The sequence below is a fragment of the Aspergillus ambiguus genome (genome assembly GCF_047715705.1).
Source record: "Aspergillus ambiguus strain CBS 117.58 unplaced genomic scaffold BDV59scaffold_2, whole genome shotgun sequence".
Classification (NCBI taxonomy): domain Eukaryota; kingdom Fungi; phylum Ascomycota; class Eurotiomycetes; order Eurotiales; family Aspergillaceae; genus Aspergillus; species Aspergillus ambiguus.
In genome coordinates this window covers 1264636-1289036 of record NW_027395515.1, presented here as the reverse complement: position 1 = coordinate 1289036, position 24401 = coordinate 1264636, and the positions used below count along the sequence as shown (strand labels likewise).

At 55.4% G+C, this 24401-nt stretch overlaps 10 protein-coding genes across 10 annotated transcripts; 5 read left to right on the top strand and 5 right to left on the bottom strand.

Moving 5' to 3' along the window:
* Positions 1 to 170: 170 nt before the first annotated feature.
* BDV59DRAFT_198150 (uncharacterized protein) lies at positions 171 to 1406 on the top strand (the record flags this gene model as incomplete). Its single annotated transcript, XM_073693100.1, has 4 exons — positions 171 to 857; positions 913 to 971; positions 1023 to 1073; positions 1124 to 1406. 4 exons carry the CDS (start codon positions 171 to 173, stop codon positions 1404 to 1406), a joined length of 1080 nt encoding a protein of 359 aa, XP_073552651.1.
* Positions 1099 to 2880, bottom strand: BDV59DRAFT_51593 (oxygenase MpaB family protein). The gene has a single exon (XM_073696537.1). It carries the CDS (start codon positions 2700 to 2702, stop codon positions 1509 to 1511), a length of 1194 nt encoding a protein of 397 aa, XP_073552650.1. The 5' UTR covers positions 2703 to 2880; the 3' UTR covers positions 1099 to 1508.
* Positions 2881 to 3059: 179 nt separating this feature from the next.
* On the bottom strand, positions 3060 to 4052 carry BDV59DRAFT_198148 (putative U-box domain protein; the record flags this gene model as incomplete). Its single annotated transcript, XM_073693099.1, has 3 exons — positions 3060 to 3293; positions 3357 to 3894; positions 3967 to 4052. The coding sequence occupies 3 exons, from the start codon at positions 4050 to 4052 to the stop codon at positions 3060 to 3062; spliced, it is 858 nt and encodes a 285-aa protein (XP_073552649.1).
* A 527-nt stretch (positions 4053 to 4579) lies between these two features.
* Positions 4580 to 5059, bottom strand: BDV59DRAFT_190676 (RpiB/LacA/LacB family sugar-phosphate isomerase; the record flags this gene model as incomplete). The annotated part of the gene is made up of 1 exon (XM_073691784.1): positions 4580 to 5059. The coding sequence occupies one exon, from the start codon at positions 5057 to 5059 to the stop codon at positions 4580 to 4582; it is 480 nt and encodes a 159-aa protein (XP_073552648.1).
* A 2000-nt stretch (positions 5060 to 7059) lies between these two features.
* On the top strand, positions 7060 to 7899 carry BDV59DRAFT_198146 (triose-phosphate isomerase; the record flags this gene model as incomplete). The annotated part of the gene is made up of 1 exon (XM_073693098.1): positions 7060 to 7899. One exon carries the CDS (start codon positions 7060 to 7062, stop codon positions 7897 to 7899), a length of 840 nt encoding a protein of 279 aa, XP_073552647.1.
* A 48-nt stretch (positions 7900 to 7947) lies between these two features.
* Positions 7948 to 9875, bottom strand: BDV59DRAFT_51623 (dihydroorotate dehydrogenase 2). Its single transcript, XM_073696538.1, has 3 exons — positions 9736 to 9875; positions 9208 to 9677; positions 7948 to 9146 (listed from the first exon to the last, which is right to left on the bottom strand). Exons 2-3 carry the CDS (start codon positions 9649 to 9651, stop codon positions 8049 to 8051), a joined length of 1542 nt encoding a protein of 513 aa, XP_073552646.1. The 5' UTR covers positions 9652 to 9677; positions 9736 to 9875; the 3' UTR covers positions 7948 to 8048.
* A 407-nt stretch (positions 9876 to 10282) lies between these two features.
* On the bottom strand, positions 10283 to 14859 carry BDV59DRAFT_190674 (uncharacterized protein; the record flags this gene model as incomplete). Its single annotated transcript, XM_073691783.1, has 8 exons — positions 10283 to 11586; positions 11645 to 11971; positions 12033 to 12122; positions 12197 to 12225; positions 12530 to 14145; positions 14208 to 14616; positions 14673 to 14751; positions 14817 to 14859. 8 exons carry the CDS (start codon positions 14857 to 14859, stop codon positions 10283 to 10285), a joined length of 3897 nt encoding a protein of 1298 aa, XP_073552645.1.
* Positions 14860 to 15227: 368 nt separating this feature from the next.
* On the top strand, positions 15228 to 16449 carry BDV59DRAFT_168766 (ADP-ribosylation factor family protein). Its single transcript, XM_073688130.1, has 5 exons — positions 15228 to 15500; positions 15579 to 15617; positions 15684 to 15767; positions 15827 to 16150; positions 16213 to 16449. Exons 1-5 carry the CDS (start codon positions 15426 to 15428, stop codon positions 16237 to 16239), a joined length of 549 nt encoding a protein of 182 aa, XP_073552644.1. The 5' UTR covers positions 15228 to 15425; the 3' UTR covers positions 16240 to 16449.
* A 182-nt stretch (positions 16450 to 16631) lies between these two features.
* On the top strand, positions 16632 to 18368 carry BDV59DRAFT_168765 (zinc-dependent alcohol dehydrogenase). Its single transcript, XM_073688129.1, has 9 exons — positions 16632 to 16978; positions 17043 to 17094; positions 17160 to 17241; positions 17294 to 17315; positions 17371 to 17451; positions 17501 to 17594; positions 17639 to 17689; positions 17740 to 17996; positions 18051 to 18368. The coding sequence occupies exons 1-9, from the start codon at positions 16747 to 16749 to the stop codon at positions 18233 to 18235; spliced, it is 1056 nt and encodes a 351-aa protein (XP_073552643.1). The 5' UTR covers positions 16632 to 16746; the 3' UTR covers positions 18236 to 18368.
* A 1155-nt stretch (positions 18369 to 19523) lies between these two features.
* On the top strand, positions 19524 to 24198 carry BDV59DRAFT_51536 (ABC-2 type transporter-domain-containing protein). The gene is made up of 3 exons (XM_073696536.1): positions 19524 to 20731; positions 20785 to 21467; positions 21520 to 24198. The coding sequence occupies exons 1-3, from the start codon at positions 19648 to 19650 to the stop codon at positions 24040 to 24042; spliced, it is 4290 nt and encodes a 1429-aa protein (XP_073552642.1). The 5' UTR covers positions 19524 to 19647; the 3' UTR covers positions 24043 to 24198.
* The last annotated feature ends 203 nt before the right edge of the window (positions 24199 to 24401 follow it).

The following is a 24401-nucleotide window of genomic DNA, read 5'->3' as shown; positions in this document are numbered from 1 at the left end:
CGGAATGGAAAGGAGGAGGCGGTGGTGGTCGAGGAGGAAGAAATGAATGAATGAGGGGGAAAGAGAAAAGAAATGGTGGGGTTGCCGCTAGTGTTGTTTGGTGCGTGTTGGGCGGATCTCCCCATGCATTCTGATGTCACTTCACCTTCTCAACCATCTACGTACGCACTATGGACATGAGCTCCTCTCCCGGTGCTCCCCAGGACAGCGCCTCCAAGGATCGCAAACGCATCACCGATCGTCGGGCTCAGAGGAACCGGCGCGAACGCATTAAGCTTCACATCTCCCGTCTGGAGAAACGGGTCGAGGAGCTCACCGATGCCTCGGCGAACGGGGAGTCCGCCTTGCTCAAGACCCTGGAAGAGAAGCAGCTGGAGATCACACGTCTCTCCGATATCATCAAGCAAGTCCACAGCCTCACGAGAGATGCGTCGGCCGCATCGGTCTTCCCGACGCCGGTGGAACGACCTCAACCGATCGAGTCCAGGAGGCCGGAGACGCAGTCCCCGGATGCGTCGGAGACCGTCGTCTCAACCCAGCTAACGCAGCAGATAATCATCCCCGACCCATCGCCCTACCGTGACTTGGTCTGCGGCTCAGGCTTTGGGAACTATTTCGCGGTTGTGAATGGCTGTATCGCGGGGATCCTCCGAACCGCCGGTTCGATCATCTCCTCTGCGGAGGACGATGATGACCTCGCCATTCGAGCAATCCTCCACGGATGGGAGAGTGTGGGACACCAGCCTGGTCTGGACAGTTGCTGGGAGTTTCTCAAGGCCCTGGATCAGGGTCTCTTCTACCGGACTGGCCCAGTGGAGCGGCTGGCAATCCTTCGGCTGATGCGGTCCATGCTGGCGGTGGGTGCAAATCCCTCTCGTTTCGATATCTACCGGACACTTATCCTCTGTCTAGTGGAATGCTGCTTCGCCGAAACGGTCCGAACGCCACGTCCCGTCATTCATGTGTCCAACGTATGTGTCCATCTGGTTCGCTTCACGGGAGAGAAATTGAACCCTTCATAGACCAACCCAGAGTTTGATCCCCCACGAACCTTTGCTGGACTTCTTTGTGTGGTGAGTTGCAAGAGCTCGTCTGCTTCAGTCCAGATCTCTAAACTCTCCAGGCCGGAGCTTCGCGACCATATGATACTGGCGGGGATCTCCTACGTCCCTGAATCCGCTTCCGCGCAGTATGCGTCGGAGATTCGGCTGGCCTGGCCGTACCACATCCGAGACACTTGCAAATACCAGACGATGAAAGAAAAGTACCAGTTTTCCACCGAATTCAACCACGCATATTACGACCTGGACTCCTGGGTCGTACGCTGGGACCCCACACTCAACATGCTTCTCGGACGCGCGGCACAAGATACATCCTGCCTTCTAGATGTCGACGGATCGCTGTAAGTGGTACTTACGACGCCGCCACTGTAGCGGCTCCAGTCGGAATGCATCCAAAGATTAAATTACGGTCTTACCATTACTATCCCGAGTCAAGGCGCCTGTCCCCTACCCAGCAAAAGAAAAAGGACAGCCCATCCCCGCCGCCCCTCCTCCCAACGCATACTGCCTCATTTCCTCCGCCTCCCGGAGCACGTCCTCCTTCGAACGCTCCCTGTACTCGAGCGGCCCCAGCTCGCGCGGCAGATACCCCTCACTCATATACTCCGGGCCGGGGACGGGCTTCCTGCTCCCTAGCATTTTCCAGATGGTGGAAGACAGCCCCTCGGGAACATACCACGGCTCAAAGGCATACGTCACCCGACGCACCCGACCCGAGGCGCTATCCTGCTTCCCCAGCACGTCCATATCGCGCCACCGCGGCAGAAAGAGATACTTGATGGCACAGGCACGCGCCCAGAACGCCCACTCGACGACGGCCTCGAGGACAGGCGGCGGGTGCTCGACCCCCAGCGTCGGACGCACATGCGGCTCGAGGAAGCAAGCCATGACGGATATGGCGAAGCGGCGCAGAAAGACAGGCAGCGGGCGGGCGAACAGGTCGAGGGTGGCGGTGGTGCAGCGCCGGTTGGAGTCGGCGTAGACCATGTGGGAGGCCTCGAAGGCGGCGGCCCAGCGCTGCAGGGCGTCGATGGTGGCGGGGATGTCGCGCATGCCCATGCGGTGGCCGATCTCGCGCCAGTAGACGAAGATGGCGACGCGCTCGAGGTCCGTCAGCGGGCGCCACTCGCGGGCGTCGATCCAGCGCTGCGGCTCCAGCGCGAACAGCACCAGCGTGTGGATCAGCTCGTCGTTGCCGATGCGCGCCCCGTACTGCCGATGGATCCAGTTCATCTTTGCGAGGGCTTCACGCCCGCGTGCGCTGTCGATCCCGGACACCAGGAGCTCCGCGATCAGCACGCCTGTGTCCTCGGAGCGCTTGCCGACCCGCGACAGGGTCGTCAACCGGCGGGTCTGCACGAGGAGCTTGGTGCCACTGGCGATGCTGTACGACTTGACCAGGGCGAATTGCGTGCTGAAGGCGTACATGAAGGGGAATTCGCGGAGGAACGTGTTCTTGAGGATGTCGTGCGCCGTGTTGTACGACATTGAGTACGGGTCGTTGACGTAGCGCTGGTACTTCTGCGTCAGGCGGCGTAGGTTGCGGGTTCGGAGGATCCGGACGAGAATCAGGTATGAACAGACGGTCAGGACGACCCAGGTCGGCCATGGGATGGCGTCCTGCATGTTGAAGGCGTCCATGGTGGCGGGGTGGAGGTTGAGAATGTGTGCAGTGTGGTATACAAGAAGTGGTTCTATATATACATAATGCGTGTCAGTTTTGCTGTGTCAGACGCATCATACCCCGCAGCATATGACCTGAAAATCACCAGAGATCTGCCGAGGAGCCACGGCTAGTTGGATCTGCGTCAGAGGAAGCGATGGTGACCAATGCGATGATCGGGAGTAAATTCACGCTGTAGACTTGACCAGTACCGGAGTATATATACAAGATGGGCCTGGATGCAGTAGCGAAAACCGAAAAGCAAACAAGCAGCCAACTACCAACGCCCCCAATGCAAAACAGCAAAACAGCAAGACAACCGGGTATGCGGGTGTCTACCAATCCACGGCCCATCCGTTCTTGTCCAGGAACTCCTCACAGGCGCCCTTGAGCGCATAGTTCGGGCGCAGATCGGTGACCGTCATCGGCACACGGGTGATGGGGTCGACACGGGCCTGCTCGACATACTTGGTGATGCCGACGCGATCGAAGCTGGTCCCGGATGGGGTGATGACGGGGTCATGCATGATTTCGAAGGTGATTCCATCGACGAGATAATCGGGGACGACCTAGGGGAAGAGAGAGAGGGAGTCAGCATGCAGGGTCTCGACCACAGACGGCGAACGACATACCCGCTCCTGGACCTCACCGTTGGAGGCGATGCGAAACGCCTCGCGCACATTTCGCAGGTTCCTCTCGGCATCCTCGCGCAGGGCCTTTTCGTCCTCGAGGAAGCCGATCTGACCGATTTCGCCGGCGTCGCGGCGGCGACACAGCTCGCCCAGGGCACGGTCGAGTTCGGCTTCGGCCAGCTGCTCGACGTAAGCGAGGGACTCGTTCATCTCGCGCAGGCGGGCGGTCTCCTTGGCGGCCCAGATCTGTTGTTTCGCGCGCAGCACGGTCTTGGACAGGGTCTCGGTCTGGACGCTCTTCGTCTTCAGACTGGCGCGGTAGGCGTCGACGGCGACATCGTAAGCTTCCTGCGGACGGTGCAGGTTGATCAGGGCTTGCGCGAGGTAGGCGAAGCTCTTGAGGCTGGCGGGGTCCTTAGCGCCGTAGAGGTCAATGGCGGCACGGGCGTCCTGTTCGACGCCGGGCCATTTGCCGAGACGGATTCGCGTGAGGGCGCGGTTGGTGAAGAAGGTGGGTTCTTTGGGGTTTTTGAGGATGCTGGAGCGAGGTCAGTTAGTGTTTTGTGTTGTTAGGAGGCCGGGGAGGGGGGGCGGTTTCCGGGGGGCATACGCTTGGGAGAAGAGGTCCTCGGCGCCGTCAAAGTCGCCCTGCTTGAAGAGCTGGTTGCCCTTTTCTTTCAGTTCGAAGGAGCTCATAATGGCGACGGGATGGGCAGTTCCTGGGAGACATGTAGTGAGCGTTGTGGATTTTTTGTCGGGACGGAGGGTGACGTGGGGCGGCGATCCACCGCGGGAAAGATGGAGAAGAAAGTCGAAGATGTATAGAAGCAGGCTGGAAGGAGATCGATGGCCGTCGAAGATGATTACTCATCACCTACAGTCTACTAACTACGCAGGACACCAGGACACGCAGAGGTACAGTATCATATACAGTCAATTTCTCTATCCTATCCGGCTCTAGTTCTAGGAACCATCAAGAACATCAGGGAACGAAGAACGATTGGACCCGCCAATTGCATTCCGTGACTCATGGCATCATTGATTCGTTTGGTCGGTTGGTATCGATATAGGAAGTGGAAACGCTCGTCACTCGATCCCCGAAGGGGGATCGCTCAAATCAAACAGTAATGAAACACGGCGGGAGTCTCTCCCCCATCGCTGTGGAGATTAGACGCGGGGAAGGCAAGACGTCGGGTGGAAAAGATTTCCGCGACGGGAGACATTTACTGCGCCGCGGCCAGCTGGCTCTCGTAGTCGGAGATGGCCTGGACCTTGGCGGCGGAGGCGCTCTTGGGGTCGAAGCGGTAGGTCACCCACTCGTTGGCAAGCTTCTTGGCCAGCTCGATACCGATGACACGCTGACCGAAGCAGAGGACCTGGGCGTCGTTGCTCAGGATGGAGCGTTCCACGGAGAAGGAGTCGTGGGCAGTGACGGCCCGGATGCCAGGCACCTTGTTGGCGGAGATGGCGACACCGAGACCGGTACCGCAGATGAAGAGACCGCGGTCAGCCTTGCCCTCCTTGATGAGTTTGGCACCGGCGACGGCGGGGTGAGGGTAGGCCGTCTTGTCGGAGGTGGAGTTGACACCGACGTCGAGGACTTCGGAGACCAGAGGGTTCTTCTCGAGAGCGGCCTTGAGGGTCTCCTTGTAGGGCTGGCCAGCCTCGTCACAGGCGAAGACAATGCGAAGGGGAGCAGCCATTGTGAAGTAGTAGCGGTGAGGCGGAGTAGAAGTAGAAGTAGTAAAGTAGTATAAGTAGTGGAGTAATAGATGAAGTCGTCTGGATCAGAATTCCAAGTATTCTTCTTGAGATAGGAAAGGGAAAAAAAAAAGGTCATTGTCGAGGGAATGAGGGCCCTTTTATATCTGAGCCTTCCCCTCTTGATGGCTATGCACAAGTGGAGTTGAACGTGCCGTGCCTCCTCGACCCAGACTTGATGCACAACATCCAAACACGAAAGGAGACCATCTCCACAAGTAACCCAAGAGGCACCAAACCATTGAGTTGTCCTGGAACGTCTGATGGAATGAGAGGTGCTACCGGAGGGTCCACCGTGGCGTCATCCATGTTGGCCTCAATCGGAACCGGACGATGGCAGTTACTCGAGCACATTCCATGTGGACGAGCATCCAATCAGCACAGAGGACGATTATCGAACCCTGAGGATCGGATTATTTAGGACGCGGCAGCCATCGCCGGCCGGAGACATGACGCCACTGGATTGACTGCCCCTGGTTACTGATAGTGGAGCTTGTTCTTGGGCCTAGTGGACATTAGTCTGGAGTTTGGCTTGCGAGGGAAATATCAAACCGGTTTCCCGTCCTGGAATCCTGTTGCATGGAGGTGGAAGCTGATTGCGTGGACGGGGATCGACTGCAGATGGACGAGGAGGCGAGAGAGGATGTGATTGCTGGGGAGGTGATGTCGGTGTCTCTGAGGGAGTACTGCGTAGGGAGTGAGGACCAGGATAAGGGAGAAGACTGCTCCGAGGGTACGGACGTACGCGTAGGGAGGTATCTGGGTAGATGATGTCATTCGGGTATTGTCATGTCCCCGTACTTTGTATCGAACAATCGTCTTGTCTGACGATGAGGCCTTTTATTGTCACTCCAGAAACTCTCTTCTCCTACCTAGGTTCATCGTATACTAACCTCTCCTATACCGAAGGGACCTCTGGATGTATCCTAAACCGGCAATCCGACATACTGTATTGGCCTCGTAATCGACGGTTATTTTCGGACCGACCCCTTCCCGATCCCGCATTCGCCCCCCCTGATTCGCCCGCTGTCCCGCTGGTGACAGCACGGTACGCCCAACTAGGCAGCCCGGTAATATATTCTACGAGATTCCACACTTCGGCTTCATTTCTACTGCTTTCTCTCCTCCGCGTTAGTATCTCTCGGTCAGACTCCCCTTGGCTCCCACTCGGTTATCCACTCTGACTTGACCTGTCCACCTGACTTGCCTGCACCCCCTCTCCGCCAGACGCCCATAATAACCCTCACCGTCTCCTCGCTGAAAACTTCGTTCGATCAACTGACCCTCAGAGTACGTCGCATTTGACTCAACATCCACCGTGCATCTTCCCACTTTTTTTTCTCGCTGCTCATCCACCTGCTCCAGACTCTCTTCCCCAGTGACAGCTCGTCCAAAAGAGGGGCCATCGTTCCAATTCACCCCGGAACTGGTCGGAATTGTGGGTTTCTCGCCTCTCCCAGTCCTTCATTGGAGGACCGTCTGCATTCGCGTGGGACGATCTCGTCGCTCTCGGTGTCTCTCGTTGCCTATCGCGGCCCCATTTTTTTGCGCGGAAAAACCCACTTGGTGACCGAGCTCGATACATCCGGTGTACTATCTCTCCTCGCGCATCCCGTCGCAGCATGCTGGTCCGGATCCAATAAGCCTGGAATATGGACGCCCGCCACTCTCGGCGTTATCATTGGCAGTGACCCCTCAACCGAATTTCTGCTCGTATTATTCTCGTGGCCTGTTGCTGTCCCGCATCCGTTCCCTGGGTCCGCTTCCGTCCAGACCATCCTGCGATACACTAGTTCGGGAATTTGTTTTGAGACATCCACCGGTCGAAAGACACTGCGTACAGAGTCACCAGGAGGTGCCAGCAGCAATCAGTCAGGAAAAACCACAACAATCGCAGAGACACAGAATCTAGCAGAGGATACGCAAAAAAAAAATACCCATCATGGATTACCCCGTTCTCCCCAGAAATCTCCTTATCATCTCGCTGAAGATGTACTTCACTCCGTCCCGCACCCTGGACTACCTGCGGGCCCTCCTCGACCCCCAAAACGACATCGTCCGACCCGCGAACCGATCCCAGCTCCTCCTCGCCCTCATCCCCGACTTCCTCACCATCTACCCCTGCCACGACATAATCGCGCGCTACGAATCCTCCCTGCCTCCCGCGGACGCCCGCCCGCCCCCGCCTTTCCTCCTCGGCGCCCAGGATTGTTTCTGGGAGCCCCTCGGCGCCTACACCGGCGAGGTGTCCCCGCAGGCGCTCCGTGACATGGGCGTCTCCATCGTCGAGCTGGGCCACGCCGAGCGCCGCGCCCTCTTCGGCGAGACCGACGAGTCCACCGCGAAGAAGGCTGCCGCGGCCTGCGCCCACGGCATGGTGCCTCTCGTCTGCATTGGCGAGATCACCGCCCCCGGCGCCATCGCCTCGGAGGCGGTCGGACGCGCCGTCGCTGAGTGCGCCGTTCAGGTGCGCCCCGTGCTCGCTGCCATCCCACCGCACGCCCCGGTCATCTTCGCCTACGAGCCTGTCTGGGCCATTGGCCAACCGCGCCCGGCCGGCGTCGACCATATCGCGGCCGTCGTGGAGGGCCTGCGCGCCGTCATCGCGGAGCAGAACCGTCCGGGGGATGTGCGTGTCCTGTATGGGGGTAGCGCCGGCCCCGGACTGTGGGGCGCGGGGGGTCTGGGGAAGGCTGTCGATGGGATGTTTTTGGGGCGGTTCGCCCATGAGGTGGAGGGTGTGCGCAAGGTGGTCCGGGAGGTCGAGGAGACTTTGGCGTAAAAGTGATAGACGGCTACATGCATATACGACTAAAACATAGATGGGAATGATTGATGCCTGCCTAGGGTACCTTACCATTTGAACCCTAGAACTGTCATAATATCTAACCTGTAACACCCAATTCAATACACTTTTTTAAGTTTGTACAGTTACGAACTCCCCCGCATCTCCTCCTTCACCCGTGTCACCGTCCCAACCCCGCCGTAGACCACCCCCGTATACATCATCGCCACAGACGCCCCCGCATCCAACACTGCACGGGCCTGCTGCCCATTGGTGATTCCCCCGGAAGCGAAGAGAACCTTACGAGCCGCGTCCCCAGAAGGAATGTTATCCGAGTCTGGCTCCGCCCCCTTGACAGCCGCCGCCGCTCCGGCTGCCTCCGACGCAGGGGGGCCCTGGTCGAGCAGCGCGCGGTAGCGGGCCACCAGAGCGACCGTGCGGTCGAACAGCTGCGGACCCGAGTAGCCCCCGGTCTCCTTCAGCACACCCTGCTCCTTGGCGGGCAGCTGGAAGCCCTGCGGCAGGGGGTCAGGACGCCGGTTGGTGGTGTTGCCGACGATGACGCCATCGACGCCGGAGCCCCAGACGGCGGCGCAGATGCCAGCGACCTGCTCGTCCGCGTCCTCGTCCGGGCTGACCTTGACCATGACGACGGGCTTGGTGGTGCGCTCGATGCGCTGGGCCGCGCCGACGACTGCCCGCAGGATGGCCGTCAGCGGCGCGGTGGCCTGCAGGTCGCGCAGGCCCGGCGTGTTGGGGCTGGAGACGTTGACGACCAGGATGTCGGCGTAGGGCGCCACGCGCTCGACGCAGTAGACGTAGTCGCGCGCCACGGCGTCCAGGTCCCCGTCCGGCGTCGCCTTGTTCTTCGCCACCTGCACCGCCAGCAGCTTGCCTGCCTGCAGACTACCTGGCGGCACGCCCGCCTCGCCGTTCAGCACCCGCACCGCTGCCTCCGCGTGGTCGCCCAGCCCGTGCGCGTACGCATACGCCCGCACCCGCGCCTCCAGCACCGCCGCCATGTGGTCCGCCCCCTTCGAGTTGAGCCCGTACCGGTTGATCATCGCCCGCTGCGACGGGAGTCGGAACACCCGTGGTCGCGGGTTGCCCTCCTGTGGCAGCGGCGTCGTGCCGCCCACTTCCACGACGGCCGGACCCAGCGCGAACAGCGGGTCTGGGATCTCAGCGTTCTTATCCAGACCGCCCGAGATGCCAATCGGGTTGGAGATGGTGTATCCGAAAATCTACGAAGCCGTTAGTGGGAGGGAAGGGACGGAACCTTTTGCAAAGGGGACCTGGTCATACCTCGGTGGATAAGGCCCCGTCCGCGTCCGGGTCGCCGCGCTCCCGCGGGTGCAGACCGTACTTGTAGAGCATCTTCATGGCGTCGACACCGACGTGATGGGCGTCCTCGGCGTCCGGGTAGAGGAGCCGGATCAACGGGACGACGCCGTAGCGGTGGATGCTGGCCCGCGTGTCGGTGGCGTAGACGTATCCGACCAGCATGGCCAGCGCCAGCGACGTGCCAACCACGGTCCTCTTGAATCCGCCGCCCGCCTTCTTCGGGACCTCCTTCACGACCTCTGCCGTCTCCGACGCCTTGTCGGAAGCATATCGGAGCGCCGTCGACGAAATGAGCGCACTGCGCTTGGGGACGACCGCCGGCCGCGCACAGTAGCGGAGGGAGGGAACCACGCGCACTCTGGCGCCTGTAGTGCGCCAGGCAAATGTAGCGGCGTTTGCAGCCATGCTTGAGAAGGTGTAGTGTGATTGATCTAGATGTGGGTTTAGCGGATAGGCCGGGAGAATTTGACGTGCGGCCAACTAACTCACCGGCAATCTCCGCCAATTGCAATTTAACGACGAGAAATCTCGGCGGCGCTGCTCATGAGCACCCCAGAAGTATATGGGCGAGTCAATTCTTGCAGAAGAGCACTGGGTATGAAGCCAGTCCCGCCGAAGGAGGAAAGTCGTGCAAGTTGTTGCTCTTGGGTCAACGGATGCGGCGGGCGGTTGAGAATTAATCCGGCAGAATCAGGCGGTGTGCGCTATACATCATCCTGACCGAAACTGGATACATGAATGGATTTAGGTAGAGAACCATCCAGGTTAGGCAGAGGCCTCGATTCAGCTATACCAAGTAGATAAACACGACCAGAATCTCGCTAATCAACTCCTTTTCACTCATGCCACGCAACGCCAGTCGTTGTCTAACCCCAAGGATGTCTCCAATAATATCACAAAAACGGGTATGAAAAATGTAGACAACCACAAGCAAGAAGTAATCGAAGATGCCAATAAAAACAAGTATATGCGTAGCCATATCCAGCCTAATCATCATACCAACTCCCAAACTGGGGAAATAGATACCGCAGAGCTATCACTCATCGTCGCTCATCCGTGCGTCTTCATCTGCATCGTGAGCCATCCCCCGATCGTCAGCACTTTCCTCTCGACCTCTCGAGTCGTCGGCCTCGTAATCATGGCCGTTCACTTCACGGCTCTCGGATTCGTGCTCGGGCTCGGGCTCCGGTTCCGGTTCCGGTTCTGGCTCTTCAGGCGGCGGGGGCATAGACTCCGCAAACTTCGGGTCAATGGCCGCGCGGTGCAGCGCACGCTTATACACTTCTGCCTCGTCGGGGTCCCGGACAACCACCTGGATCTGATGCACTTGATCCTCCTTCGTCTTCGGGCGCGTAGGGGCCAGACCGGCCTGCGCGATGGTCCGAGCCCGTTCGGGCTTCAGCCGCGTCTTGCCGAGGATAGGGTAGTAGTACGCGGCCTGCTGCTTGGAGGGCAGTCTGATCTTCTGGTCTTCGTTGAGATCCGACGGATCAAAGATCGTAAGGGCGATATCCTTCTGCTTGTGGTCGCCGCCGAGGGTCTGAGCACTCGTGGCATACGTGCGCACACGATCGAAGCGGTGGAACTTGGCGTTGTCGGCTCCCTCGTGCGTGTACAATTCTTCGTCGTCACGGTCGGGGTTGGACAGCTGCAAGCTGGCGAGCACGTCCTTTGCCGATTCCTTCTTCTCCGGAAGGAACAGGTCGTAGTCCCATGGGATCGGTCCGGGGTCAGGGTACAGATCGGGGTTCGTCTTGTGCAGAGCGACCTTGGTGGCATGCTCCTGACACACGCGCTCCTCTGGGGCAGATGGGAGCAATACCGCAGCATCCATACGCCGATCCCGCTTCCCGGACACGTCTTGGACAGGCGCCTTGTCGAACTTGAACTGCACAAACCCGCCGGGATCAGGGAATCCCTGGAGGTCCGGAAGAAGAGGATAGAACCCGACGGGCTTGAGCTTCGGGTTGTCAGGATGCACCGGGTGCGCCCAAGCATCGTGCTCGAGTTTGGTAGCAGTATGACCCTTGATTCTGCTAGGCGTGTCCTCTCCCTCATGCTTCGACTCGGGGTACGCAATGTCGAACCCCTTCTGAAGATATTTCTTGATGTAGATAGGATCATCCTGCGACTTCACTTTGTCGGCAGCACGAGCCTTGGTTCTGATAGGAGTGACCTTTGGGCCTTCAGGCGCCCGGAGTCCGGCAGAAATGTACTGCGTACGACGAAGGAAACTGACGTTGGCGTTTTTTGGAGCCGGGTTCTTCAGCTGCTCCAGGGTCATCAGGAGTGGGAGATCCGCCGGATCAAGTGGCTCCGGGTGTTCAGGGGCCATGATAGCTAAGAGACGAGCACAGATTAGTGACGATGGTCTTTCATCCCATGTCGCGCTACATACCACTTTCATCCCCCAGATGGAGTCCCGGTATACCGACGAGGTCGATCGGCATACCGCCCTCCGCGTCAACATCGATATTTGGCTCTTCACGTCGAGCCAGGTTGGAGGCAAAGCCGGGCGTAAGGAATCGCTCGAGGCCTTCGTGGGGGATATCAAGAAACTTTGGGGGCATATCGGGCGGCGGGAGGTCATTTCGGTACCGTAGAGAGGCGATATATTCCTGGTGAAAGCCCCCGGAGGAGCTGCTATCCTTTGATTTGGACATTATGACCCGTGGATAGGTTCTGGGTTTGGGTGAGATGGTAGCAGAGGATGGTGGAGTGAACACTGCGAGTCGGGGAAGATCAGCTTGCAAATCTGATGCGACGGGATATGGTGCATAACTCACGTTGCACGGGAAGTGTAATGGGAATAATGTCAAAGTCGGGTAAAATAGACCCGGTCGAGTCCCTGCTACTGGAGTCGACCGGCACAAGTTCTAAAAAGGTAGACGAGGTTAAAGAGGACCGGCAAGCAGCATCACCAAGTCGTGCTGAACGATGCGGAACTCACTGGGGGCTGGAGGATCCGTTCTGCACATCCTGACCGCCTGATGTTTGTGGTTAGGAGGAAGCGGCTGGAGAAAAGTTTTCCCGTTGGTCTTCCATGCAGGTGCTTATGTCATCCTCTCCGTACCATGCACCACAGGGAAGTCTTTATATTCCATCCATTCACTGTCCATATACATTTCCCATCAAGAAACTCGGTCTGTGCCAGGTTAGAACTATATCGATGGCCTTGTGAAGTCTTCAATCATCCAATGGAGTATCATAAAAGATGAGCCAAATACTACTAGTAATTAACCGTTTCAAAAGCATAGAATCCAACCACCATCAGTAAGCCCACATGCACTTGTACGCCATAAGTCTATGTCCGAGTCGGTCATACTCCAGTTGTCCAATCCAGCTGTCGTTGGTACCGCTCAACTTGCCGAAAACACTGGCACCCTTCCACACAACCACCTGAGGGTCTAGATCACGGGGAGGCGTCCCGATCATAATCTCTTTCGCGAACCCAGGCCGAAGGGCTTGGAGTCTCTCCTCCAAGAAAGCATGGAATCCGTTGACCTGGCTGCCTCCTCCCACCACCATGATTCCCCCAAGGAAATCCCGCATTTTGCGTTCGTCCGAGCGAGCGGCATGTGCAATGGATGTCAGAATAGCGTTATCAAGTGGGAAGTTTGGAAGAATGTCATCATGTTCATAAACGGCCGGCGGACGTTGGGAGGAATTCTGGGACTGGCCCGCAGGCAAAGGAGTACTTGCTCCGGCAGGATGAGGGGTGCTGAGCGCATCTGGGGCGGGGGAGCCAGCAACGGACGATCGAGGCGTGGCTTCCAACTCTTGTACGCGGCTAAGGGCGTTTACTTGCTGCGACCGGCTTGGCGTCGACTGAACCTCGGGGTTGGAGGGGGTATCTCCATTCACTTGACCATTCGTGGTCGGAGGAGCGATGGCAGCCAGAATCTCCAACTGGGCAGCAGACGTCGGGTCATTCAGTTGTCCATCGTAGATGTCGACTGATCGAGCAATTAGTGTTCTCCGACCCGTCATCTTGGACGAATTGTCGAATATGGTTGGTTGGAAGAAGCCCATGGGGGCGAGGTGTACCTCGTCATAGGCTTTGAACGTGTACTTGCTGGTATCCTGGCCAGCGACACGTAGGTGGAAATCGAACACCTGCACCGAGACACTGGCTTCATTCATGGTGCAGACATTCTTCTTCAACTCCTCGGCAAGAAGGAAATCGTACCGTCTCCACAGGTTGATTTCGGCATACGGGAAGTGGTCGTAAAGCATCATTTTGATGAAGGTCTCGGTGACATCTTGTCCACCGTACTTCAGGTTAACGCGCGAATTCTCAATGCACATGCCTTCCTCCACACAACAGATAGACGTCTTCTGTGCGCCTATGTCAACCACACAAGCTGAGGTGAACCCCGCGCCGAAGGTGGCGGCTAAGCTTTCTTGAATGAAGCAGACGCGAGCAAAGGCAAACTCTCTCATCAGCATTTCTAGGATCTGAGACACGTATGACTTTTCGTAAAGGTCAGGAATGACAAACACGCATGAATATTGCGGCCAGTCTTTCTTGCTGGTGAGACCCAGCTGGTTCTTGATGGCGTCCTCGAGAATGACCGAGATGTCCAGGAACAAGAGCCGTTTGCTGTCGTATTCGCGTTCATTACACCACCCATACCTCATGGGCCAGTAGAGTTTGTAGCGAGGGGTGGAGGCATCCGGGATGCGTAAGGCCTGTTGGCCTACGAAGTACTCCGGCGCGGGATCCGGGATTTCTGTCCATTCGACACGCATCGGGTCATTGTGCTCTGAGATGGTCTCTGGTACTGTGCGACGATTATAGTTGATCACCATTTCTTTGGAGTTCGGTAGGGTCCGGCGCTTGTTCTGGCGCATGTGGGCTTTGAGATCTGCCGCCATGGTGGTATATTGCGACGAAAACTGCAGAGGGGACGCAGGTTAGACGACTGCGATAGCGGAAGATTGCACACTTGAATACGTACTTCAGACCCGAACATTTTCTCCGGCTCCATCTCCGTACCATCATCCAATTTCAGGCGCTTGGGGTACGGCTCCTCCTGGTCCTCGGACTCACTGGTCGTGGCCTTGCGCGCAATGACCATTGGGATGGTCTTGGGCAGCGCATCACTGGAGAGCCCAATCCGCAGGTTCTGGCTGCCCATGTGTATCACAATCACCTTTGAGCCAACCGCTTCGGCCGGAGTTTCCTCCGCATCATCCATGTTGGTATCACCCTCGGCATCAGCGTCAGCCTCGGATGCTCCCACTTCATTCGGTTTCGCCATGGCCAAGGCGCGGTCGCGATCTTTGGCGGATTTCGTCATGCGATTCCGCGCCTCCTCGTTTTGCAATCTGAACGCTAGATACTGGTCGTCCCGTTTGAGGTAGTCGCTTGGAGAAACAGACGTCAGCGCATGGGAGATGCGTGGGAGCCTTCAAACACGTACGTGTAGTAGTTCTTTTGGTTGATGGGGGGGATCTGAGGCCAGCTCGATAGTTCCATGTTATTATCGGTCCTTTCGAGGCCTGAAAAGGGCGGGTTAGTGTATGGCCAGGGCAACCGTTGGATTCCGTTGGAAGAAGATACCCACCCTCATCCCTCAGGAGGGCCTTCCCAGACTTCTTTCCCACCATGGTTCTTTCCCTGGCACGAAGACAAGCCTGACTATCACACTGGATCAGGACAGTGGGGAGCAGAACGCCAGGGGTGGACGCGGATGAGGATTGGGGAGGATGAAGAAGGTTGGGAGGAAAGATGACGAGGATGGAGACGATCCGGAACGGGGGAACCGTCAGCGGAATGCAGCAATCAATCGATCAATGAGTTTCTCCTGCGTCTGCTGTGTCTGCTGCTGAACGTTCTCAAGGACCGACGAGCTTGGACCATCCAGCGGATCGGCGAGAATGCGGGCCAATGTGAATGGCCGCCACCCGCCGATTTAGTCAGCCTTGGGTGGTGCTGCGTGTTGCTTGCTGGTTATTTTCCATTATTGTCCTTTGATTGAGATCGCTCGTCGTTCCAGTCAACACCTCTCTCTGCCTCTTGCTCTCTTCCTCTCTCCAACATCTTGTCTTCAACTTCCCTCATCTTCTCCTATCCTTTCGCTCCTCCCTCCGGCTTCCTCTCGCGGACGACTCGACTCCTCTGAACCCGTCCCTCCCTACGTCCAGTCGCTCCTCTCCCTTCCAAACGCACAATCATGGGTGCCTCCTTGTCCCGTTTATGGTCTCTGTTCTGGTCGAAGAAGGAGATCCGCATCTTGATTCTGGGCCTCGTATGTGAAACCTGGTTTGGCACTAGACGTCAACCTGCTAGCCAGTTCCGGGGCTGATCCACTCTTTGTTTTTTCTAGGATAACGCGGGAAAAACCACGCTTCTGTATAGATTGAAGGTATGGTTTGGCTTTGGTATCTTCAAATTCCTTCGTTTCGGCCGCTCACCAGATGTCCTCAAATAGATCGGCGAAGTCGTCACTACGATACCAACGATCGGTTTCAATGTCGAGTCTGTGACTTACCGGAATCTGAACTTCAATGTTTGGGTATGTCGTCGCAGGGGACGTTCTCCGATCCTCTCCATTAACGGTCGTTTGTGTTCTAGGATCTCGGAGGCCAAACATCCATCCGTCCCTACTGGCGCTGCTACTACGCCAACACTGCCGCCGTTATCTTCGTGATTGACTCGACGGATATCGAACGATTGGGCACGGCTGCGGACGAACTTGCCGCCATGTTGAATGAGGAAGAGCTTCGCGACGCCGCCCTCCTTGTTTTCGCCAATAAACAGGACCAGCCCGGTGCCAAAGGTGCAGGGGAAATATCAGAGGCCTTGAAGTTGGGGGAACTCCGCGACCGGAATTGGAGCATTGTCGCGTGCTCTGCTATCGATGGGAAGGGTCTGAATGAAGGCATGGATTGGTTGGTGGTGAGTGTCCTCCGCCCCTGGTGGTTACCTGGTGAATTACTGATCCTCTTCCTCCCTTCCAGCAAACTCTTCAAGCGGAGAACGCATAAGCGCAGGCGCCCTTGTGTCATGCTATAGATTTCTTTCATATAGTTTTTGATCGTCTTGCGAAGGACTCGGACATGCTTCGTGACCGCATCTGAGATGCCTTCCGTTTTACTTCCAGCCTCTACCGCCGTGGAGCTCATGTCGTTTATACTGTATACCTTTTTTCACCCGACGTTTTGTGGATCTACAATAATACATTAATTGATACAATGATTCAATGACTGGTTGCACGATCGGGAGTCTCATCTAGAAAGTTAGACCGGACCGATAGCATACTTGGGGTTTGGACGACTAATCGATATCATCGCCCAGCGCCTATCATTCCGCCTATCATACTATCACACGACCCCTGTAGATACCGTTGGCTCTGCCCTTCCTGGCCAGTCGCAGGCTGATCCATACAACCGGAAGTATATATTTTCGGGTCTTCCAACAATGTCCAGCTTCCAGCAACATTCATCCGACACTGTGTCTGCTCAAACCGGCTTATTCGTCAACCCCGCTTCAACATGGAAATCCCTCAAACCCAGATAGCCGCTGCCCTCCCATCAACCGGAGCGTCTCCCGAAGTCAGGCTCGAGATTCGCTCAGACTATCCCGTGCCAACCCCTGCGGAAGGAGAGGTGTTGGTCAAACTTGAATTCTCCGGGGTGTGTCATTCGGATGTACACAGTGTCCGCGGGGAGACCCCCATGTTGACGGATGTGGCGGGCCACGAGGGGGTGGGGAAAGTCGTGAAAGGTGAGGAGACATCTGATTTCACGAACTCGGGTGTCCCAGCGATCTGACCGTCGACTCGATTTAGTGGGCAGTGGGATCGATGAAGAAGAGTGGCTTGGCAGGAGAGTCGGCATTCGGTAGGTCTTGATTAACCCCCAGTTGGTATACATCTAGCTGTTGTTGACTAGAGGTCCGTGTGCAGTTGGCTCTACAGCTCCTGTCTGAATTGTGAGATCTGCGCCATCAACAACACAGCATGTCCTAATCAGAAGAACGCCGGTGCCGTAAGCGCAAAGAATATATAGCTTGCAGAGTAGTGTGGCTGACCATTTATAGAACGTTCCTGGTACCTTCCAGCGTAAGATTCACTCCCTGGATAGTGCATCATGATGTAAAGGTATTGACCGGCCCAGAATATATCGTCAGCCCGGCCGTCCATGTCACCAGAATCCCCGCCGAGTTATCGCCCGACGTAGCAGCCCCTCTACTATGCGGTAAGTCGTGGCACATCGGGTGCGCTATCACAGTACTAAGCATCGACAGCCGGCATTGCGATGTACTCGTCCATTATGAAAACTAAAACCCGTCCTAGAGATTGGATTGTTTTGCCTGGTGCAGGCGGAGGTCTCGGACATATGTAGGTTGCCACTCAGTCCCGGAACAGGCGCTGACGATGGCCAGGGGTATCCAGATTGCCGTAAAGAAGGGATTGAGAGTCATTGCCATTGACAGGTGCGCAGTAACTTACATAAATTCTCGAACGAGTACTCATAGTGTTCCAGTGGCGAGAAGAAGAAGCAGCTGTGTCTTTCCCTCGGCGCCACTTGCTTTTTCGACTACAAGGTTGACGACATAGAAAGCGCAGTCAAAGATCTTACCTCTGGACTGGGCGCCCACGCTGTCATCTGTACGGCCAATAGCGAACCAGCGTATACCCAGAGCATGCGCCTACTCCGTAGGCTAGGTGTGCTTGTCTGTGTCGGCATTCCGAGCGTACCGTTCAGGCTGCCGGCTACACCATTTGATATGATTGTTAAAGGTAAGAATGCAATAAGATATTCGATACTGGAGAAATCCCACTAATACTATGTAGGCTTAACAATTGTGGGCAATTCGGCCGGCACTGCGAAGGAAATGGACGAGCTGATGAAAATGGCCGTGGCGGGGGATGTAACTGCACACATTGAGTGTTACGACTTCGACTGTATCGAAGACGTGTTGCAGCGACTCGGACGCTCTGAGATTGATGGACGGGCGGTTGTGAAGATCCCCGAATGAGATATACTGCTACCCAGGCGAGGTACAGGTGAATAGTTAGTATGCGTCGGGATTATCCAACGGATGTGCCTGGAAGAGATTGTCCGTAGTATTTTTTGCAATTGTGGAATGAGAAAACAACAAGATACTAAAAGACGTTGAAGATTGGTTGTTTCGTAGTTTGGAGTGTGGTGGATTAACGTCGTCCAGATTGTAATAGTAAGCACGATTGCTAATGTTTTACGAAGCATCTACTGATATTACCAAGGGAGTTTGGATCCACTACCTAGGTGCTTCTGGGAGAAGAATACTCCCGTCAGAGATGATCTCGCAAGAGCCCGGTGGATGTAATGGCATTCTACTTGATTTTTTAGCAGTATGGACTATCACCAGGGCGTTATAGACACGGGCTTTCGGTCCAAAGCTTGAGAAAATACCCACAAGCCGAACGAGAACTATTGAAGACAATAGATAACTCTTCTAAAGGGCCTAGGTTCACTATATGAGCATGTAAGTGTTTGCAGTATTGTCTCTGATGCCACGGAAGCCGTTCCGAACTGGACTTACAAATGACCCAGCCTAGGCAACTCTGTTCGGAAGGCAAACAACTCGGCACTTTAGGATTCCAGACCGGCAGACCTTATGTTTATCTAAGTGTTCATAGGCTGTAAAATAAAAATAAATCAAATAGTCCGGCAGGCCGGGTAATCGGGATCGCCCAGCCGGAAGGCGACGGTTACGCCACGAGATCTGATAATGGTTCCCGACTCACCCTGTGCCGGTTCCTGTCCGCGCCAACCACCGGTAAGGCTAGGCTTAGGTGGCTTCCCGAAAGTCTGCCCCAAATGATCCTGGGGACTGATGCCGTACCTGTAAGAACGGCAGCACGATGGTGACAGGTGGTGATGGCAGTCCGGACCGACCTCCTACCGTCATGTCCAAACGGATAACTTCCATACCCACCGGCCAGAAAGTTCTCAGGCGCAGAACGTACCAATAGCTACCCTCTAGGGTCCAGGGTGCTGACCCGCCGCGCTATCCTTACACGTCCCCTATCGACCTCTCATGGGTTGTGAAACATGCAGTGGGACGAACATGGACTACATATCCACTCCTCAACCATCGATCGAAGAAAAGAAGCCGATACCCGGTGGCTTTCCTTATCTTCTGCGTGATATTCTACCATGATTACGAGACATCTTGGCTCTGTGCTGCTTGCCCCTCGATGCTGTCAGTACTCCACTCACGGGTACTCGGCCCAGCAACGCGACAAGCCACGAATACTCACCATGAAAGCCACCGGGTATCTCACTCCATACCCGATAGGGTCTCATATAAAACGCGGTGTACGCCCGCTGGAGGGGTACCTGAGGTGTTGTGAATGAGGAGTCTATTTTGTACGGTTTCTTCTCTCAACTGGCATCGCAATCATCATGGAGAAGAACTTCGACCTCTCAGACGACTCTTCCAAGTCACCAATACCTGAAGCACAAAGCCATGAGACTCTGGCTGTCCCGAAATTTAACATCCGTGAAGCGTCAAGTGCGGAAACCCTCGCCGCCTCTCATGCTGACGCTTCTCCCGGCAAAGATGTCGAATGGCACATGACTCCACAAGTGATCCGACAACAGGAACGTGAAACGGCTGCCGGATTCAAGAAACGGGAGCTCGGCGTGACGTGGGAAAATCTAAGCGTGGACGTTCTTGCCGCCGAAGCCGCCGTCAAGGAGAACCTCTTCTCCCAGTTCAACGTCCCTCAATTGATCAAGGACTGGCGCCGAAAGCCTCCCATGAAGTCTATTTTGTCCGACAGTCATGGTTGTGTGAAACCTGGAGAAATGCTTCTGGTCTTGGGACGACCGGGATCAGGTTGCACTACCTTACTCAAGCTCCTCACCAACCGCCGCAAAGGATACCATACCATCAGAGGTGATGTGCGGTTCGGAAACATGACCCATGACGAAGCCGTACAATACAAGTCTCAGATCGTGATGAACACCGAAGAAGAATTGTTCTATCCCCGGTTAACCGTGGGCCAGACCATGGATTTTGCCACGAAGCTTAAAGTCCCGTCCCATCTTCCTGATGGTGCGAAGTCCGTGGAGGAATATACCGCCGAAACCAAACAATTCCTCCTAGAGTCGATGGGCATTTCCCATACTGCCGACACAAAGGTAGGAAACGAATTTGTTCGTGGTGTCTCCGGTGGCGAGAGGAAGCGTGTATCTATCATTGAAGTTCTTGCTACCAAGGGCTCAGTGTTCTGTTGGGATAACAGCACGCGAGGCCTTGATGCGAGTACTGCTCTGGAATGGGCCAAGGCTCTTCGAGCCATGACCGACGTCCAAGGGCTCTCCACGATTGTGACCCTTTACCAAGCAGGAAATGGCATCTACAATCTTTTCGATAAGGTATTGGTACTGGATGAAGGAAAACAGATATATTATGGGCCTGCCGCTTCAGCAAAACCATTCATGGAAGAATTAGGCTTTGTGTATAGCGATGGAGCAAATATAGGTACGAAGTTCCAATCTCTACCGCGCAAACACAGCGCTGACCAGCTGATACAGGTGATTTTTTGACGGGTGTGACTGTTCCAACTGAGAGAAAGATCCGGCCTGGATATGAACACACGTTCCCCAGAAATGCCGATGCTATCATGGCGGAGTATAAAAATTCGCCTTTGTATACGCACATGATTTCGGAGTACGATTACCCCAACTCTGATGCTGCAAAAGCGAGAACAGAAGATTTCAAAGAGTCAGTTGCTTTTGAAAAAGCCAAATATCTACCGAAAAACACCACGCTTACTACGGGCTTCGGCACACAACTCTGGGCCTGCACTCTCCGTCAGTATCAGATTCTGTGGGGTGAAAAATCGACCTTTTTGATCAAACAGGTTCTGTCTTTGGTTATGGCCCTGATTGCTGGATCTTGCTTCTATAATTCCCCAGATTCTTCTGCCGGGCTTTTTACTAAAGGTGGTGCCGTTTTCTTCTCGCTTCTGTATAACTGCATTGTGGCCATGTCCGAAGTTACCGAGTCCTTTAAGGGGCGTCCTGTGTTGGTTAAGCATAAAGGATTTGGATTATATCACCCTGCTGCCTTCTGTCTGGCCCAAATTACCGCCGACTTTCCCGTCCTCTTGTTTCAATGCACGATCTTCGCTATCGTGATGTACTTCATGGTTGGTCTGAAGGTGGATGCAGGTGCTTTCTTCACGTTCTGGGCCATTCTCTTCACTACGACCTTGGTAAGTCGGACAGAACACCATCCGTGTACATCATGAGACTGACTATAGTTAGTGTATCACTGCTTTGTTCCGATTCTGTGGCGCTGCTTTCAGTAGCTTTGAGGCTGCCTCGAAGATTTCTGGGACTGCAGTCAAGGGAATCGTCATGTATGCCGGTTATATGATCCCCAAGCCCCATATCAAAAATTGGTTTCTGGAACTATACTACACAAATCCATTTGCGTACGCGTTCCAGGCTGCGTTGTCGAACGAGTTCCATGATCAAGTCATCCCCTGCGTTGGTAACAACCTCATTCCCAGTGGGCCCGGCTACGAGAACGTCAGCTCTGGCAATAAGGCATGTGCCGGAGTTGGTGGTGCATTGCCCGGAGCCGACTATGTGACTGGTGACCAGTACCTTGGGTCGCTGCATTACAAGCACTCGCAGCTCTGGCGAAACTACGGCGTCGTCTGGGCGTGGTGGAGTTTCTTCGCCGTCGCCACGATCATTTGCACTTGTTTCTGGACTGCCGGTGCTGGGAGCGGCGCAGCTCTCCTCATTCCCCGCGAGAAGCTGAAGAAACACCAGCGTGCAGCTGACGAGGAGTCCCAGGTCAAGGAGAAGGAGCAGACGAGAGGACCTGCAGCGGGTGAATCGACTGCACAGGACGACAACCTTTCCCGCAACACGTCCATCTTCACCTGGAGGAATCTCAAATACACTGTCAAAACACCTACTGGTGACCGCCTCTTATTGGACAATGTCCATGGCTGGGTCAAACCAGGTATGCTGGGGGCTTTGATGGGCTCTTCGGGCGCAGGAAAGACCACTTTGCTCGATGTTCTGGCCCAACGGAAGACCGAGGGTACGATCAATGGGTCTATCCTTGTCGATGGACGGCCCCTACCTGTCTCGTTCCAAAGAATGGCAGGATACTGTGAGCAGTTGGATGTTCATGAACCGTATGCTACAGTGCGCGAAGCCTTGGAGTTCTCTGCATTACTGCGGCAGCCACGGACCACTCCCAGGGAAGAAAAGCTGAAGTATGTCGATACTATCATCGACCTATTAGAGCTTCATGACCTTGCAGATACTCTGATTGGTACTGTTGGAAATGGTCTCAGTGTCGAGCAAAGAAAGCGTGTGACTATTGGTGTTGAGCTCGTTTCCAAACCGAGTATATTGATCTTCTTGGACGAGCCTACTTCCGGTCTGGACGGACAGTCAGCATATAACACCGTTCGGTTTCTTCGGAAGCTGGCTGATGTTGGCCAAGCTGTCCTTGTCACCATTCATCAGCCGTCTGCTCAGCTGTTTGCGCAGTTTGACACCCTTTTGCTTCTCGCTCGCGGAGGCAAGACGGTGTATTTTGGCGACATTGGTGATAATGGACATACCATCAAGGAGTACTTTGGCAAATACGGAGCGCAGTGTCCCGTGGAGGCCAATCCCGCCGAATTCATGATTGACGTTGTGACCGGCGGTATCGAGAGTGTGAAGCACATGGACTGGCACCAGGTCTGGCTTGAGTCCCCGGAGCATACGCGGATGCTTCAGGAACTCGACCATATGGTTGAGGACGCTGCCTCCAAGCCCCCTGGAACGGTTGATGATGGGTTCGAATTCTCGATGTCTCTTTGGGAGCAGACGAAGATTGTGACTCACCGCATGAATGTGGCGCTCTTCCGCAACACGAACTACGTGAATAACAAGTTTATGTTGCACATCATCTCTGCCCTTTTGAACGGATTCTCCTTCTGGAGAGTCGGACCCAGCGTGTCTGCTCTCAACTTGAAGATGTTCACGATCTTCAACTTTGTCTTCGTGGCGCCGGGTGTCATAAATCAGCTCCAGCCCCTGTTTATCCAACGGCGGGACATCTACGACGCCCGAGAGAAGAAATCCAAGATGTACTCGTGGGTGTCGTTCGTGATCGGGCTGATCGTGTCCGAGTTCCCGTACCTGTGCGTGTGCGCGGTGCTCTACTTCCTCTGCTGGTACTATTGTGTCAAGCTGCCGTACAACTCCAACAAGGCAGGGGCGACTTTCTTCATCATGCTGATCTACGAGTTCATCTACACGGGGATTGGGCAGTTTGTGGCGGCGTACGCGCCGAACCCCACGTTTGCGGCGCTAGTGAACCCGCTGATTATCAGCACCCTGGTTCTGTTCTGTGGGATTTTTGTGCCGTACACGCAGTTGAATGTGTTCTGGAAGTACTGGCTGTACTACTTGAACCCGTTCAACTATGTGGTGTCGGGGATGCTGACGTTCGGGATCTGGGACGCGAAGGTGATGTGCAACGAGGACGAGTTTGCGTGGTTTGACCCGACGAATGGAACCTGTGGGGAGTACCTGGCAGAGTACATGCGCGGCGACGGCTGGCGGATTAATCTGACCAACCCGGATGCCACTTCGGCATGCAAGGTGTGCCAATACACTCAGGGGAGCGACTTCCTGACCACACTGAACATCAATGACTACTATTACGGGTGGCGGGATGCGGGAATCACGGTGATCTTCGCGATCAGTGGGTATGCACTGGTGTTTGGACTGATGAAGCTGCGAACGAAGGCGTCGAAGAAGGCGGAGTGAATGAAGCTTCTTCTCATTCTTTCTGCTATGTTCATCTTGACTCTAGCGTTGCATGATAGACTGATACCGATAGATGTTATAGACCATATCTAAGTATAGAAGAGGTGAAATGCAGATAACTAGTTATACAACTGCTGAGTCAGGTATACTTTGAGGGATCTCGGCCAATGGGCGAGAGTGTGCCGGGATGCGGGCCGCTGATTGGCCGGCGCGGGCACCACCACATGGCAGCAAACGAAACGCTGACTTGTCCGTCCGAAGTATATACTCCTGTACAACTTTCGTCCTGCCGCAATGGGAATCCGTGGCTCTCTCAACCCAATGGCAATGATCGTCTCGCTCAGTGTATCCTCCCGTCT

Coding starts and splice junctions, on each gene's coding strand:
- BDV59DRAFT_51536 (XM_073696536.1), top strand. CDS start 19,648: ATGGAGAAGAACTTCGACCTCTCAGACGACTCTTCCAAGTCACCAATA. Junction 20,732..20,784: donor TAGCGATGGAGCAAATATAG/GTACGAAGTTCC, acceptor CAGCTGATACAG/GTGATTTTTTGACGGGTGTG. Junction 21,468..21,519: donor TTCTCTTCACTACGACCTTG/GTAAGTCGGACA, acceptor GACTATAGTTAG/TGTATCACTGCTTTGTTCCG.
- BDV59DRAFT_168766 (XM_073688130.1), top strand. CDS start 15,426: ATGGGTGCCTCCTTGTCCCGTTTATGGTCTCTGTTCTGGTCGAAGAAG. Junction 15,768..15,826: donor ATCTGAACTTCAATGTTTGG/GTATGTCGTCGC, acceptor TTTGTGTTCTAG/GATCTCGGAGGCCAAACATC. Junction 16,151..16,212: donor AAGGCATGGATTGGTTGGTG/GTGAGTGTCCTC, acceptor CCTCCCTTCCAG/CAAACTCTTCAAGCGGAGAA.
- BDV59DRAFT_51593 (XM_073696537.1), bottom strand. CDS start 2,702: ATGGACGCCTTCAACATGCAGGACGCCATCCCATGGCCGACCTGGGTC.
- BDV59DRAFT_168765 (XM_073688129.1), top strand. CDS start 16,747: ATGGAAATCCCTCAAACCCAGATAGCCGCTGCCCTCCCATCAACCGGA. Junction 16,979..17,042: donor GGTGGGGAAAGTCGTGAAAG/GTGAGGAGACAT, acceptor GACTCGATTTAG/TGGGCAGTGGGATCGATGAA. Junction 17,095..17,159: donor GGCAGGAGAGTCGGCATTCG/GTAGGTCTTGAT, acceptor GTCCGTGTGCAG/TTGGCTCTACAGCTCCTGTC.
- BDV59DRAFT_51623 (XM_073696538.1), bottom strand. CDS start 9,651: ATGGCTGCAAACGCCGCTACATTTGCCTGGCGCACTACAGGCGCCAGA. Junction 9,147..9,207: donor ACGGGGCCTTATCCACCGAG/GTATGACCAGGT, acceptor ACGGCTTCGTAG/ATTTTCGGATACACCATCTC.